This window comes from Trichomonas vaginalis, chromosome IV (assembly GCF_026262505.1).
Source record: "Trichomonas vaginalis G3 chromosome IV, whole genome shotgun sequence".
Lineage (NCBI taxonomy): Eukaryota > Parabasalia > Trichomonadida > Trichomonadidae > Trichomonas > Trichomonas vaginalis.
In genome coordinates this window covers 6,910,950-6,925,398 of record NC_067206.1, presented here as the reverse complement: position 1 = coordinate 6,925,398, position 14,449 = coordinate 6,910,950, and the positions used below count along the sequence as shown (strand labels likewise).

Here is a 14,449-nt window from a genome sequence, read left to right as displayed (position 1 = left end):
AAAATATTGTCCATCCCACAGGGACACCAACGAACTGTTCCGACGTCCCACCACACCCAGATTCATTCCCCAAACCAGAAGAACCGAAAGCTGCAGAACCACAAAACAGTCTTCCTCAGGCAACCTCAGTTCCACAAGTACCTCCATTTCTACCAATTTCCCACCTCAAGGTTATACCCACCAACAAAGGCTTCCCGAACTACCCTCCTCAACCTATGCCTTACTTCCCCAACCCTTGGATGTTTAGCAACGCTCCCCAGCAATTCCCAATCTTCCAATCCAAGAGAGACCAAGAAGTTCGAGAAGGTCTGAACCGTACGCAAAGAGTAGCTACTACCCCAATGGAAGAAGACAGGGCTCTCACTCTCTTTCCCTCAAATCGACCGATTCGACTCGTTACCAACAGATTCCGGTCGGGCACCGTGAAGATACCTCAAGCAGTCTGAGAGACTTCTTCATCCTACAACCATTTACAGTTGGAGCTTCAAGAACATGCGCAATTACGAAGGTCAGACAACCAGCTGGAGACCCGGCCAAAACAGACGTACTCGCCAGAGCCGTCTCAGCTCGGTAAAACAAAGACTGAGATAGTCGACTTCATTCTTGCAGACTTGCCCATACAAGTAAAAAAAATACAACAATTACGAGTTAAACTTTTTATTCTTTCTTTTCTGAATTGTTTTAGAGCTTGTTTCTCTTGTAGGACCTTTCGTCTCTTTCCTGGTCATGTTAATGCGAATTGTGTACGCATATCTCCAGGTTGTTGTTTTTGAACCTGATGTATGTAACGCTTCCCATCGCTCCTCGGGGAAGTAAGCTTGCTAAATACTGAACAAGGTTTTCTCGGTGACTCGGAGTCATAAAAATTCAACTTTTTAAACGTTTAAGTTTTAGTCTTTAATTTACCCTTTGGTTTACCTTTGTTTTGTTCAAGGTAGTATTGGAGTGGCAATTTCTCGCAAATTCTCTGTGTCGGGACGTTCTTCCAGCACTTTCAAGGGTTAACCTGGAGAATCATAGAAGTTGTCAAGAAGATACTGCCATGCTGCTCTTCTGGTTCGTCGGTATTTTGGAAGTGTTGCACCTTCGAGTCTTCGGACATGAAAAATGACAACTTTTTCAGCAAAAATAATGTTTAGGTGAAGTGGTGAATCTCACCTGTTTTTCACCTCTTTTTCTCACCTCATTGAATTGTCATGAATTTTCCCCGAAATAAAAAATAAAGTTAGTTTTATTTTTATTTATTTTTTTATCCGGAATATAAAGACAGATATGTCAACAACAGAGAAACAAACAACAGTTATAGTCCATGAAGCATAAATGAAGAATACGAGTACATACAAGTTTAACAAACAACTCGTCTAATTCGTTCGGCTCAAAGACGATATGTACGAATGCAAAGTATTTTGACTGTCATGGTTTTTGCTCCAGATACCAACACGCAGACGAATTGGTTCAAAACACCGAATCGCACACAAGAACTTTTGAGTGAAATTCATCTAGATCGCGAGAATTCTCGGCCTTTGCATAAAACACATGAAAATCGTAAAAATTTGCCAATAATTTAAGAGGATATTATGTACATAGACTTCTTGTAAATGCCGTAGCAATGGGGCTTCACCTCGTTATGCTTGGTATATTTACAGACTTCTTGACGAACTTCACAGACAAGAACGTGAAGAGATGGAAAAGAACTCATGCAAAAGATGAAGTCATTGAAGCAAAAGACAAAAGCATTCAGAAAAGAATACCACGTTCGGTACCAAAAGGAAAGGAAAAGAACTATAAGTATATGATTATACTGAAGAGATGGAAAATGAAGAAGACAGAGATATGGTTATGTTGCATTTAGTCAGAAGAACAACAAAAGCTTTTACGACTTGCTAAGATTACAAATCTGACAGAAATTGGTTCTATCGCGAAAACTTACCGATTTCAATGACCCCAAATGAAGATGTGAAACAAATAGTTCAAGATACGTTACCTCAAACACACTATGATATGAAAGGTTGTACAATACTTACATTCAAAGAAGATTTGCCATTGTTAAAGAAAAAATAACAGAGTATTTTGACAACTTCAAACAAGTAGAGTAAATGAACTCTTTATTTTTCAAGCTTGACTTTTTACAATTTGAACTTTGTTTGCGTAGATATGAATTCTGAAAGAAGTATGAGGGTCTTGTATGACTTTATACTTCTCCCATAGTTCATGTCTGTCAAACTTACCTGCCATGGACTCTTTCATAAGTTCCATGAAATCGTCTTCGGACAATCCGGGAAAAGTATAATGTCAGTAAGTATTCTTTTAACATCCTTACTTAAACTCTTTGCTGTCTGTACACAAATGACAACTGAGATGTTAAAGTGTCTGAGCTTCTTAAGAATTCGACACATGTCTTGTTCTCTGTTCTTTAACAAAGGATGAGAGCAAATCATCTAAGATAAGAAGACATCTATGAGGGTATGTCTTCCAATCGTAAGATTGCAATTTCTTCGAAATGTATTCTATCTCTTTCTGTTTGTTTCTGAAGTGTTTCTTCTCTAATATTCTCTGCATTTCCTCATTTGGGTCTTTAACTTAGAATTTATATACTCATTTATAGCATTATACTTCAAAACTCTTCTTTGGTACTTCTTTATCCAATCTAACAACTCAGTATCCTTTATACATACTAACTTAGACTTCTTTATAATATCTTTGAACGAATTGACGGTTTGGTCAAATTGACCAGAAGTACTACAAATAACAACTAACTCATAGAATGGGTTCTTCTCATCTAGTTCTTGTTGTTGTGCAGCCATTTTAAGATAAGTGAAAGTCTTACCCGACCCAGGTGGTGCAATTAGACCTGTTATACCATTCTGAGCAAATAAGAACTTGTCATGTATAGGCTTTATCTGAGCATTTTCTAACTTCCTCTTGTTCTTGTTTAAAACATTCTCAAATTTCTTGTCAATGTCAGCAAACTTTTTTTCTAACATATTTTTAGAAAAATTAAAATTTTTATCTTTTAGAAAATGTCTAGCGATTTCGCTATCTATATTCGAGACAAGCTTTTCGACAGCAAAACATCTGTCGACCATAAAATCTTACATAGTGTAAACAAGAAAGGTGAATTTGTTCTAAAGTTCTGTTTCTGGGAATATGACAAGAACCATAAAACATTAAGCAGAGAGTCTTAAAATTTGTCAATGACAGACTTGTTGACAGAGATGACGCCTCTTGGAGAGATGAAGTCCAACAAAACTTCTTAGAATGCAAAGAAGACACATGCGCTGTTCTGAAGATGAAATAAAAAACAGAATAGATGAGCTATTAAAGGACAAAGAACTTTTACATAAATATGGTTGCGCCAAATTTACATAACTCCACCAGAAAAGAAGAGAGAAAGAAAAAGAAAGAAAGTAGAAGAAGAGAAGAAAGAACCTGAACCAGTCCAGAGAAAAAGAAAATTTTGACATGTAAAAATAAAATTTTATTTTTAGAACATTTCTGGGTCAATGTCAATGTTCTCTTCCTCTTTAGGAGCAAACACTGGCTTAGACTCTAAAATCTTTTTACCCAATTTACCTTGAACTTCAACTACTTAGACTCATAATATTCATAGTCGTCTGCTTTCTTTGGTTCATAAGTATAACAAGTTTGTATGCTTTACCTTCTTCGAGTTTTGAGAACTTCTGTCAAAATTTTCTTTGACTGTCAACATACCGTCAATGTTTAAGTCTTCAAAAGTTGCACCACTTTTTCTAAACAACAGCAAACTTAACTGGTGCAATGTTCCAAATTTGTCAAATGTAGACTTTTCAAAATTGTAGAAGTAAACATTCAAATATGCGAATGGAGCTAACTTATCTTTGACTTCTGTCATGTACTTATTTACTGAGATGAATTTTGCCATCTTTCTATCGGATAAAAAAAGATTTTTTTTAAATTTACTCAGAAAATTTTTCTTTGTATATACACCATTCTGAACATCTAAAAGACTTTTGACATTTGCCAAGAATGTTCGTTTAGACGCTGTCATATAACCATATTCTTGACAATATTGTTTATACGAATCGTACAATGACCTTTCATCTAATGACACAAAGTCAGTTTCATCTATGAACAGTTCATATACACTCTTGTTTGCTTCTAACAATGTTTGTCTCTCTTCGGTATGTGGAATTTGTCTTGGATTGAACTTAGAAATATCTAATGTCATGAAGTATGAGAACAAGTGGTTGTAAAAGTCAGATGTCAAAGTTTCTGCTAAGTCGTCAAAATTTCTGTATCTTGCATATGAGAATCTGACGTTCTGACAACTACATATCTTCTGTCAGAACTTTCTAACTTCATCGGAACAGTATTGTTTGAAACCATAATGAAGTTTGCAACATTTTCACAAACTCTTTGGTCTTTATACTTTCTTTCAACAACTCCAACTTTGTCTGTTATAAGACTCTTCAAAGCATCTGAGTTTAAAACTTTTGTTGTATCTATACTTTGAAGTTCATTGCAAACTATAAGTTTCATATTCTCTATTGAGGAGTTAAACTTGCCACAGATGTTTTCTAAGTTTGTCATATTCGGTTCGAATAGCCCTCTAACAGTTTGCATAAGATATCTGTAAAGAATGTGTTCTTACCAGTTCCTTGTTTTCCAATTATAATGAGAGCAGTTCATTTTTAGCACTTGGATGTTGTAAGATGTTTGCAAACCAACATAAGATATACTCATAGACTCTTTCGTTTCCATTGCATATAATTTCTTTGACATGGTCTAACCAAGCTTCTATAATATTTTCTTTCCATTCTACTTGTTCGTATTTATATCCAGTGAAGATAGAATAGAAGTTTGGAGAAGGTGTATAAAACTTTATACCTCGAACTGAAAAATCTTCTAACTTTGACAATAAGATATCCCAAGCATCTAACATCTTCATGCCAACTTGTACGACTTTTATTTTCTTAAGTTTCTGTCTACATTCTTGTTCTGAAACTATTGTTGCTTCTTGGTTTGTTAAAGACAACATCCCATTCTTTCATGACATAACATTCTGGGGCAGAGTCAACATAAATGACTAAACGTTTCAAATTCTCGACTGCTTTGTATATAGTCTCGAAATGGACACATATTTCTGAATGCTTGGAAGTCATAAAAATCTGAAACATCTATTCTGTACATTTTTATAAAAATAAAAAAAATATTTTTTTTATTCTTGACTTTGTTGTTGCATTTGTTGTCTTGAGCTATTTGTTGTTGAAGTTGTTCTTGTAATACAATACTTTCACCGTTGCATCTTCCAATTCGAAACTTTCTGCCGTTCATTGACAAATACATAGGACATAAAAGTTTTACAGGAACAAAGTTTCGTCAAACTAATGTCAACGTTATACTTGCCAAAGTGTTTGAGTTCACTAAGGTTGAAAATTCTGCATTCGAATGAACAATAGGCAAACCAGCAGAGAAAGTATTGTTTATACGCATAAGTATCTTTTTGTCATAGTAGTTTCTGTCGACATTCGAATAGCACTTTGAACCTAAGTTTGAAACAATATATAAAATAGGTGTGCTTAAAGTCAATGGAATAGACATTCCTTGTATGACACCTTTTCCTGTTATAGGAAACTGTTGGTAGTAAAAACCAGAAATAAGTTTTGTATTATAGCTCATATTTTTATAGTAAACTCAGTCGGACATCCAAACATAATGAAACCTGCTCTAGTTGCAGCACATGTTACACCCGTCCTTAAAGTATTAAATAAGTCAACAAAACCTGTTGGTGGTATATCTGAGTAAGTATCTTCAAAGGAGTATTTTTTACCATTCACAACAATAAAGTCTTCTGGTGTCAAAAGAGCAAAACAGGCTTTAGTCGTCATTGTGTTTAAGGTTAGTTTACAATACCGTCCTTGAGGACTTTGTAAGTTTGTTGTTATAGAATTATATGACTCGGGTTTTTAGTCGTAATAGTATAAACCATTATATCTTCTGCCATTTATAATATTTAAAAGTTTTTCTGAAAGTGGAGAAGAACTTCATCTAAAACTTTCACATGGCGTTTCTTGAAGTTCTCTTCTAAGAAGTTCAAATATTTTGTAAAGACATAGAACTTTCCTTTGTCTACACGAACAAACAAAACAGGGTCTTTCATATCGTTCAAAAGTGTGTAAAGTCCTTTACATGAATAAAGTCTATATTATTTTTCTTCAAACATCTTTCAAGAAGTTTTGACATTTTTACTTAGCAAATAAATTTTAATGAAATGTTGTGGCGTCAAATATTTTTATGACGTCTGGGAAACTATACTTTAAGTTCAACGTTTCACCTCCTTCATAACGTATATCTTGTCAATGACATTATATGAAACACCACAGCAACTAATGTCGGGTTCTATTTCTTTGATGTTTAATCGTCTGCCTCTGTCAAAAGTTTCAATAGTTCTTTCAAAACTTCATGAGGTGCGATGACATATGAGTTCACTTTTACAGGGTTGTGTTCGACCAAGTTTAACATTATACCTAAAGCTTGACAAATCTTCTCCTGAGTTTGAAGTTTGTCTTTCAGTTGTTGGTAGTCGTTTCGAATATCTGCAACAGAACTTAAGTCTCTGCTAACTTCAGGATATGTTGGTTCTTTTACAGGAACAATTGTTATACCATCTTCGTCTTCGTATGGTTTCCCCACTTCAACATCTCTGTCTTTGACATTGACAACAACACTTTGACTGTTTGTTTGAGTTGGTGAATTTAACTTCACATCTGCCACCGCCATTAAACCTTTTGAAACACTCACGCTTCTATTTTCGGAAATGACATTTTACTTAGAATAAAAAGATGGACGTATTCGAGTATCTCTTCGAATTGAAGCAGAACAAAGTTTATACTCACAAACAATACAAATACATTGACAGAATATACACAAACAATGGTAAATGTTATAGAATAGCAATATTTGCTGAACCAAAATATTTCCATAAAGCAAAGAAAGTTGGTATAACCGAGATGGTGAAAGTTCTTGACGTTGACAAAATATAACTTCAAAACTTACAGATATTTCTAAAGGAAAGTTTATCTTACAATATTATGTCAAAACTGGCGTACTGTCAATATTTGACGGAGAGAAGTCAGTTCAAGAACAACTTACTGACCTGCTGCCAAAATCTGCTCGATGGAAGCTGTCGTTATGCCAATCTGTGGAGCCCCAGCAGGTTTCATCGAACGAATCTTCAAAAGAGCATCTTCCGTGAAAAGTGCTATTGGTTTTGTAAACTTCTTTGCTCTCAGTTCATCTGGACCGTCTCTGTCACCAGTATATTGTATTTGTACAGTACCAACAGTTGAAATACCACCCATAAAGTCTTCTGAGTCAGCAAATGGAATGCCAAGCCAAAAGTTTGAACGGTCTCCATTTGTATATTGAGTTTTTTGACCTCCTGTATGAGTCCATACTTTCACATATGGCATAATAGAACTTTGCATTTCAGGGTTAATGGTTGTTGTGAAGTTGTTGTTAAAGTTCATAGCATCTAATGTCAAGTTGTATGACCTCATATCCTCAACTGTAGAATATTCTTCTCTTGGATAATATTTGCCATCTATGTTTATATGATATTTAATACCGGGGTTGTAGAAACAAGAATAGTCATTTATAGTTCGTCTGAACAGTACAAACATAGTATCTGCATGTTTCATTGCAGTTGTTAAAGCAATATCTGTTCTTGCACCTGGGTCAGCACTTTGGTTTCCAACTTCACCTGCAAAGTCTTTGACAGATATTTGGTGTATAGGGAACATAAGTGGAACTGCAATATATTTGGCAGCTAAAGCATTTGAAATATCTGGGTCCAACATATAGACTGCAAGTCTGCTTTCTATTCTCTTGCATTCAAATTTTTCGCATGTAAACTTAACTAGGTCCCAAGCAGTTCCAGCAGCATTGAAATAATAGTTTACTTCATTGTTGAAGTTTGAGAAACCAAAGTCTAAGTCAACTTTGTCTTTGCAAAAGTCGGCGAATGATGTTTTATTTGTTCCTATTACGTCTGTAAGAGTGAATGGGTCTTGTGTTGGTGCAATGACTAAGTTATTTTTGCTTGGAGTAAGTTCGATAGAAATTTTTCCTGCCCAGTTTGGTAAGTATCTTAAAAACCTGAAGATGAGGAAAGATGACAAAGGAACTCTAAGTTTCAGTTTTACTTTAGTGGCAGCATTTCCATCTGAACCAGAAAGGTTAACATAAACTCCTGGAACGTTAGGGTCAAGTCTTCTTATTTTCTCAAATATTTGCATACTGTCTGTTTGTTCTCTAGCTTGTGGTTGTACTGAGTTTCTCAAAGCGAACCATTCATAGTTTGCCCATGTTACTGTTTGAACTAAGTCAGAGTTAGAATATATCTTATATCCCATGAAAACTTCTGGAGCATATTGGTATCCGACATAGAAAATTCCATTGCAACCTTTCTTGTCAGACAACTTGGCAGAAGGTTTTTATTTCAATGTCTTGTTCCACGTATAAGAATGAGTTGTCAATAGAAATAATATGAAACCTGTCACAAGCAATATCTACTGTTGTTGAAGAACCTTCTCCAAACTCACCTACGTTTCCATAAGAAACAGCAGTTGTATATTCGTAAGTTCCAGGAACTATTTCTGACCTTCTAATGGCATTGTCGCATTCGTTATACCATTCGGAAACATTTCCGTTCATGGCATCCAAAACTGTTGGCGTTATATTCTGAGCGGCGTACATTTCATATGGGTAAAAATATAGAATAGTTGGATTTATATATCATAATAGAACCCACTCGGACCAAGCTTTACTTTGTTCTACTCTTCTTCTTTGGTGTCGCTTTTGGTAACTTGCCCTCTGCTTCAAGTTGTTGCATCTTTGCCTCATGTTCACCTAGTATGTTGTAAATTTCCCATGTCCTTTTTGCCTTTGGGCTCTGGTCGCCCAACTCAGGTAACCTATATCCTAGAAAGATTTTGTCATAGTTTGTATTTGAGTCTTCGCGTATTGTTTGCATGACTCTTTCCTGAGTTTCCGGTTCAAGCTCTTCAAACAGAGCTTGTCCATATGGAATAAGCTCGTTTCCAAATATATGTTTTTGTAGCCATTCTGGTTTTCTTTCCATGTTACCAATAATATCTTTTGTGAATGGGAAAGCTTTTACCCAATGTTTCAGTCTTGCGTCATTTATTTCTGTAGTTGGTTTTATTTTGTCAAGGAACATGTTTTTCAATACTAACATTTCATTTGTACTGTCCATTTGAGTTTTCTTAAATATTCATCCCTTCTCGGTTCATTGTCTGCAAAGTAAGTTTTTATGACATTTTGTAAACTTTCGTTTGCAAGGTCATGTACAATAGTTCTCTTCCTTCTCTCTCCCTAACTTTCTTTCTAAACTCTTCACCAAATATACCATCTCTATGGTTCTGTGTAGTTCTTTGAGATAAATGTTCTAGAACGTCAGGTGTTATATTTTCCATCAGCCATGTTCATTTCATACTGGTTCAAAATATCTGCATCTTTCATATCTTTCAATGGCATTAAAGCCGCGCTGAAAATACCAGCTACATCTGGTTCACCATTCACTTCCATTGCGTCTACAACTTCTTGGAATTGTGGTTGTAAGTTTATGAACCACCTATCCGGATTAGCTTTATGACCCCATCTCATTGTAGTTCCATCGTCTGCAGAAACAAAAGTAGGTTTGTTTCCATATTGGCTAGGTTCTGAATGAACTTTAAACAATGTTTCATTTCTATATGTTTTGTTGAAATTTAACCTTTTATTTTCACCGAGTTCATCCAAAGATTGAACGTTATATGCTCGTAAGTAAAAAGGATTGTTGTATTTGTGTACATTATCTTTCAGTACTTCATTCTATGCTGGATATTTTCATCTGATGTTGGAGTCTTTTGTATGTCGGCGAACATTTTTCGATATTCTTCTACTATGTCAGCCGAATTTTTCTTAGACTCTTGGAAAGATTCCATATTCTCCGCATACACTTGTTGAGGGTCAAGATTTTTCGGCTGTTCCAAATCTTCATCTAGTTCTGTGAAGTTAGTTTCCAAAGGAGGGACTTGTTTGTTTCCTTCAGGCTCTTCTAGCTGTTGTTGCTGAACTATTTCTTCCATGTCTGGTTGTATCTGAACTTCTTCCTGTGGAGTTTCTTGTACCTCATCTGCTGGCATTTCATATATTCCGAGACCGTTTTTAAAAAGTTCCCTATCTAAGTCATCCGGACTCATAAACCTTTCTTCTTTCGTTCCGTCTCTATTTTTTACGCGTTTCATGAAGAGAGTTGAATTATCGTTTAGCTCTGACACCAAATATCTTGGAGTAAATTCAGTCATGTCATTTGGATGATATGCTATTAAATCATATCCCTTAGCGAGCTTGTATTTTCCAGGTTTGAAATTATATCCCATTTGGTGCTGAACCATAAAGCTAAATAGGTTCGGGTCAGTATTTCCTTCCTTGAACTTTCTAATAGCTTCTTTATATCTGTCACTAAAGTCAAGAGTATCTGGGTAACCATAATTTTCCTTAAGCATTTTTAAGAATTCTTGGTTTCCTTGTTCTCTACTTCTTTTATGTCCTTGCTCTGTTTGTGGTTGTTGCTGTGCAGTGTTTTGAACTGTTGGTTGTGGTGCAGTGTTTTGAACTGTTGGTTGTTGTGTTGGTTGTTGTGTTGGTTGTTGTGTTGGTTGTTGTGTTGGTTGTTGTGTGGTTGTTGTGTTGGTTGTTGTGTTGGTTTTGGTGCATGCCTGTGTCTGTGTCCATGTGACGATGTAAATGTTTTAGGTAGTCCTGGTGCAGGTGCTTCTCTTGGAGGTTTGGTGGTATATAAGTTCCACCAGCTGGCACATATGTTCCATCTGCAGCATAATGTCCTACCTGACTTTTCGTTCTTAAGAAAGCATTTACTAGGTCTGTTTTGGTCTGTTGTAACTCTTTTTCTTGACTTTCCACAACAGTTGCTCTAACGGCGTCATAGGCACTTTGAACTGCCTGTCTCGTTGCTGCATCTGTTATTTTCGTCATATTTTGTGCTACTTCTTTTAACTCTTTGTCGAAACCTTCAGACTTCAGTTTCTTTCCAGATGAGAAGTCGTTCACTAGTTTCACCTTACTATGAAGAGCTTCGAAGGCGTTCTTAAAGTCAGCATTCATTAAAGCTTCATTTGAACTGTCTTCATCCGCTTGTATTTTTGTCCTTATTGACCCTATAAGTTGGGCTGCTTTAGCGTTGGCTTGGGCATCTAACCAGTCATTATTAGCTTTTATATATTCTGCGCTTTTCATTGCCTTTTGCATGGCTGCGTCGTTATTTTTACTTTCTTGTGCTAAGTTTTCATACTGTACGGTTTGGTTTTGCAACTGTAAAAAGTTTTTCTGCCTTTACATTTGCTTCAACTTCTTTTTTATACTCATCGCTATCCATATATGTCTTCAGGCTTTTTGTTTTATCTCTTCATCTTTCAGTACTTTATATTGAGTAGTATGGTTTTTCAAATTTACAACATCTTTTCCATTTTTGCTACTTCTGCTGCTTTTCTGACACTTTTTTCGCATATTCCTCTGTACTTAGTTCTTTCAGTTGTTCTTCTTTCTTCTTTTTTCTCTACGTTTAACTCATTGAGTTTCTTTGTGTGTCTGTCATATTCTAGTTTCTTTTCGTTTTCACTTATTTGTTTCTGTATGTCTATGTTTGACTTTTTGACATCTGTTATTTGATTTTTGAGTGAACTCAAATTCATTTGACTTTGAGGGTTATAAGCTGTTCCGTCTGCAGCTCCACCATAGCCTGCCATTTTCGCTAAAAGTGCCGCTCTTAAACCTCCACTCTGTGCACCAATAACTCGGTTTTAAAAGCATAGGGTTGCTTGACATTTGTTGCAACATAGTGGGGTCATTCATAATTTGTTGTTGCAACTGTTGTTGTGGTGTTAGTTTTACTATTGGATGTTTCAATGCTCTCTTCCTCTTACGTATATTCTTACGTAGCTTACGTGGCATTTTAAGTGAAGTTAAAAGGCGGTTTTTGACAGATGTTTATATGACACTATTTGTTCAGCTCAAAAAACTACTCGGTCAACGTGTTGTCAGTTTTGTAAAATAACCGTCTTATCTCATTCTATAAGGGGAAAGGCTTCTCAAAGTATACTTCCTTGGAACGCCTGTAACTTTTCCTGTAGCGACGATAGACCTTACTTTGCGGACAAAGTTATACTATTTTGAGTGCTCTACAAAAAAGTCAACAGCGACGACTCTCAAAAACCGTTGTGTAAAAAGTTTTACCGTTGGACAAAAAAGTATATATAGAAAACAAAAAACGTTTATAGTTCATTCAATATTTGAGATGGAACGGTTTTCCAACGGTAACTATTAAATAAAATAAAAAAATAGAGGGGGTCTCCGTTGACGAAAACGGTTCATCTCAAACTCTTATTTGAAAAAACAGTTTATTTTTGTCTAATGGAAGCCAACGCTGTTAACCACAATTCTCAACCGCTAACCAAAGCCAAAGCCCCACAACCTCCAAGAACCGGCACAGCGGTTAGAATAACCACCAAAAAATCTAACAACGAATTAAGAGAAATTCTTCAACAAATTTGCTCTAAATATCTCAAAGAAGCCGAAGAAAACACACAACCAGACGCTACATACAATACTCAGTTCTGTGAAGTTCTGAACAAAGCAATTGCTAGTTCAATTGAACTTACTAAGACAATTCCAAATCCAATTGAGCTTAGCGATGTCTTAGTTCAGTATTTTCCAACATTTACTAAGCTTATAATGTTGAGAACTTTATACCAAGTTCGTCAAAATCTTCCTCGTTACATGCAACGGTCATTCGACAAGAGAATTGCTGAATTCCAAGTCTTTAGTTACGGATATGACGAAGATGAATACGTTGACGAGTTCGGAGACAACTGTACAAAATGGTTTGAATGTTATACGACAACACAATTTGAATTCGACTTTCTCGAATTCAACGCAGCAACCATTCATATCATTGCTCTTTACCTTTCCGAACAACAACAAGACCTCGCAGATGGAGATGTTGTTACTGTCGTCATGGAAACTCCTGAACAATTCGGAAAAAAGAAGTCTCTAATTGCCAAATTCGTTCCAGGACATCAGCTTTTCCAACGCACAGAAGTCTTCTGTATTCCTGGAACTAAGTTCTTTGTCAGGAGCGAACTCAAAGAAAGATATAATGTGTCATTCAATTACACATTATATAATGTTTTCGACCCAGAAGAAGGCTTCTTCCCAGAAGCAATGGAGGAAGAAGAAGAGGAGGAGGAAATACAAAACTCTATCCAAGAAGAGTCCTCCGAATTCACACCAGAAGACTAACAATTTTCCGAATAAAAACTTCATTTATACTAAACATCTTCGGGGCTAGAGGGCACGAAGTGCCTGGAAGCCCCACTACCTTTTTTTTTTTTTTTTTTTTTTTATAGTATAAGTTTATTTAAAATATGGTTTATCAAAATTAAGTAATAAAAAATATTATTTATGCAGTCTTTTCAGATCGCATACTCAATTTTCTGAATTGATCTGTTAAGGTATGCATATTTCATTATAAGCTCCATGTTTAAATTGAATTTCAAATTCAAGTATTGAAAACTGTGCTGAGATATCGGGGTTTCTCATTTATTGTAGAAATATAATGTAAAAAGTGTGGTTGTTCTCCTCTTTTGAAATAATAAATTTTTTGAATAAACTAATATCAAGAAATTGATAATGCTTGTTTGAATTCAAATGAACACACATTGTTTTAAATCAACAATTATCCATTAAATACATTTTCCTATATTGGTGTTATATAAAACGGCTTCAAATAATAAGATTTTTTGCAATTTCCCAAATTCTCAGTTCTAATATTTCCTTTTTGAGGTCACGTTAACCAAAACGTGCAGTTCTGGTACATATTGACTTCGCATTGGATAAAAAAATCCAATTGATTCGAAATATTTATACATTGAGAGTAAATTGCCTAAATAATATAGAAGATGAAAATTCATGAAGCAAAACGGTTTATCATCATTTTATAAAATACAAACAAATATACCTTTTTCTTGTTTGCGCATTTTTACAAAATACAATCATTTCTTGCTGTTGGCAATGCGTTGTCAGCAAAAGAATCTGTTACATATGCCTTCACTTTGTTATCGAATGAATAACTGCAGCAAATGAATTAATTTGAACAAAAGTTTACATATTCAATTCTTGTATTTGAGAAGGCATATTGCAGGAGAATTACCGACAATACAACAAATTGTATTATGCAAGATAGTTGCCTACTTGAGTAATAAATTAGGTAGCACCAATCATTTCTTTCATTTCTTGCATGACGAGCAGAAGGGAAGTGATCAATAACCCTAGGAAAAAGGAGGACTGTCACTTTTCGTGAATATTGCTTTCTTTCTAAAACACTTTA

The 14,449-nt window shown here is 35.3% G+C and overlaps 3 protein-coding genes and 4 pseudogenes across 7 annotated transcripts, besides 1 other annotated feature; 2 read left to right on the top strand and 5 right to left on the bottom strand.

The window, feature by feature from the left end:
* Positions 1 to 1,194: 1,194 nt before the first annotated feature.
* Positions 1,195 to 8,741: a mobile genetic element.
* On the top strand, positions 1,387 to 2,096 carry TVAGG3_0044350 (annotated as a pseudogene). The gene has a single exon. A coding segment is annotated over exon 1 (710 nt).
* On the bottom strand, positions 2,113 to 3,086 carry TVAGG3_0044340 (annotated as a pseudogene). The gene has a single exon. A coding segment is annotated over exon 1 (974 nt).
* On the bottom strand, positions 3,936 to 5,169 carry TVAGG3_0044330 (annotated as a pseudogene). The gene has a single exon. A coding segment is annotated over exon 1 (1,234 nt).
* Positions 7,128 to 7,538, bottom strand: TVAGG3_0044320 (protein of unknown function, DUF4106 family; the record flags this gene model as incomplete). Its single annotated transcript, XM_051220823.1, has 1 exon — positions 7,128 to 7,538. The coding sequence occupies one exon, from the start codon at positions 7,536 to 7,538 to the stop codon at positions 7,128 to 7,130; it is 411 nt and encodes a 136-aa protein (XP_051105809.1).
* A 62-nt stretch (positions 8,742 to 8,803) lies between the features above and the next one.
* Positions 8,804 to 9,238, bottom strand: TVAGG3_0044300 (protein of unknown function, DUF4106 family; the record flags this gene model as incomplete). Its single annotated transcript, XM_051220822.1, has 1 exon — positions 8,804 to 9,238. The coding sequence occupies one exon, from the start codon at positions 9,236 to 9,238 to the stop codon at positions 8,804 to 8,806; it is 435 nt and encodes a 144-aa protein (XP_051105808.1).
* Positions 9,239 to 9,500: 262 nt separating this feature from the next.
* Positions 9,501 to 10,439, bottom strand: TVAGG3_0044290 (annotated as a pseudogene). The gene has a single exon. A coding segment is annotated over exon 1 (939 nt).
* Positions 10,440 to 12,474: 2,035 nt separating this feature from the next.
* Positions 12,475 to 13,362, top strand: TVAGG3_0044280 (uncharacterized protein; the record flags this gene model as incomplete). The annotated part of the gene is made up of 1 exon (XM_001302367.2): positions 12,475 to 13,362. One exon carries the CDS (start codon positions 12,475 to 12,477, stop codon positions 13,360 to 13,362), a length of 888 nt encoding a protein of 295 aa, XP_001302368.2.
* Between the last annotated feature and the right edge of the window lie 1,087 nt (positions 13,363 to 14,449).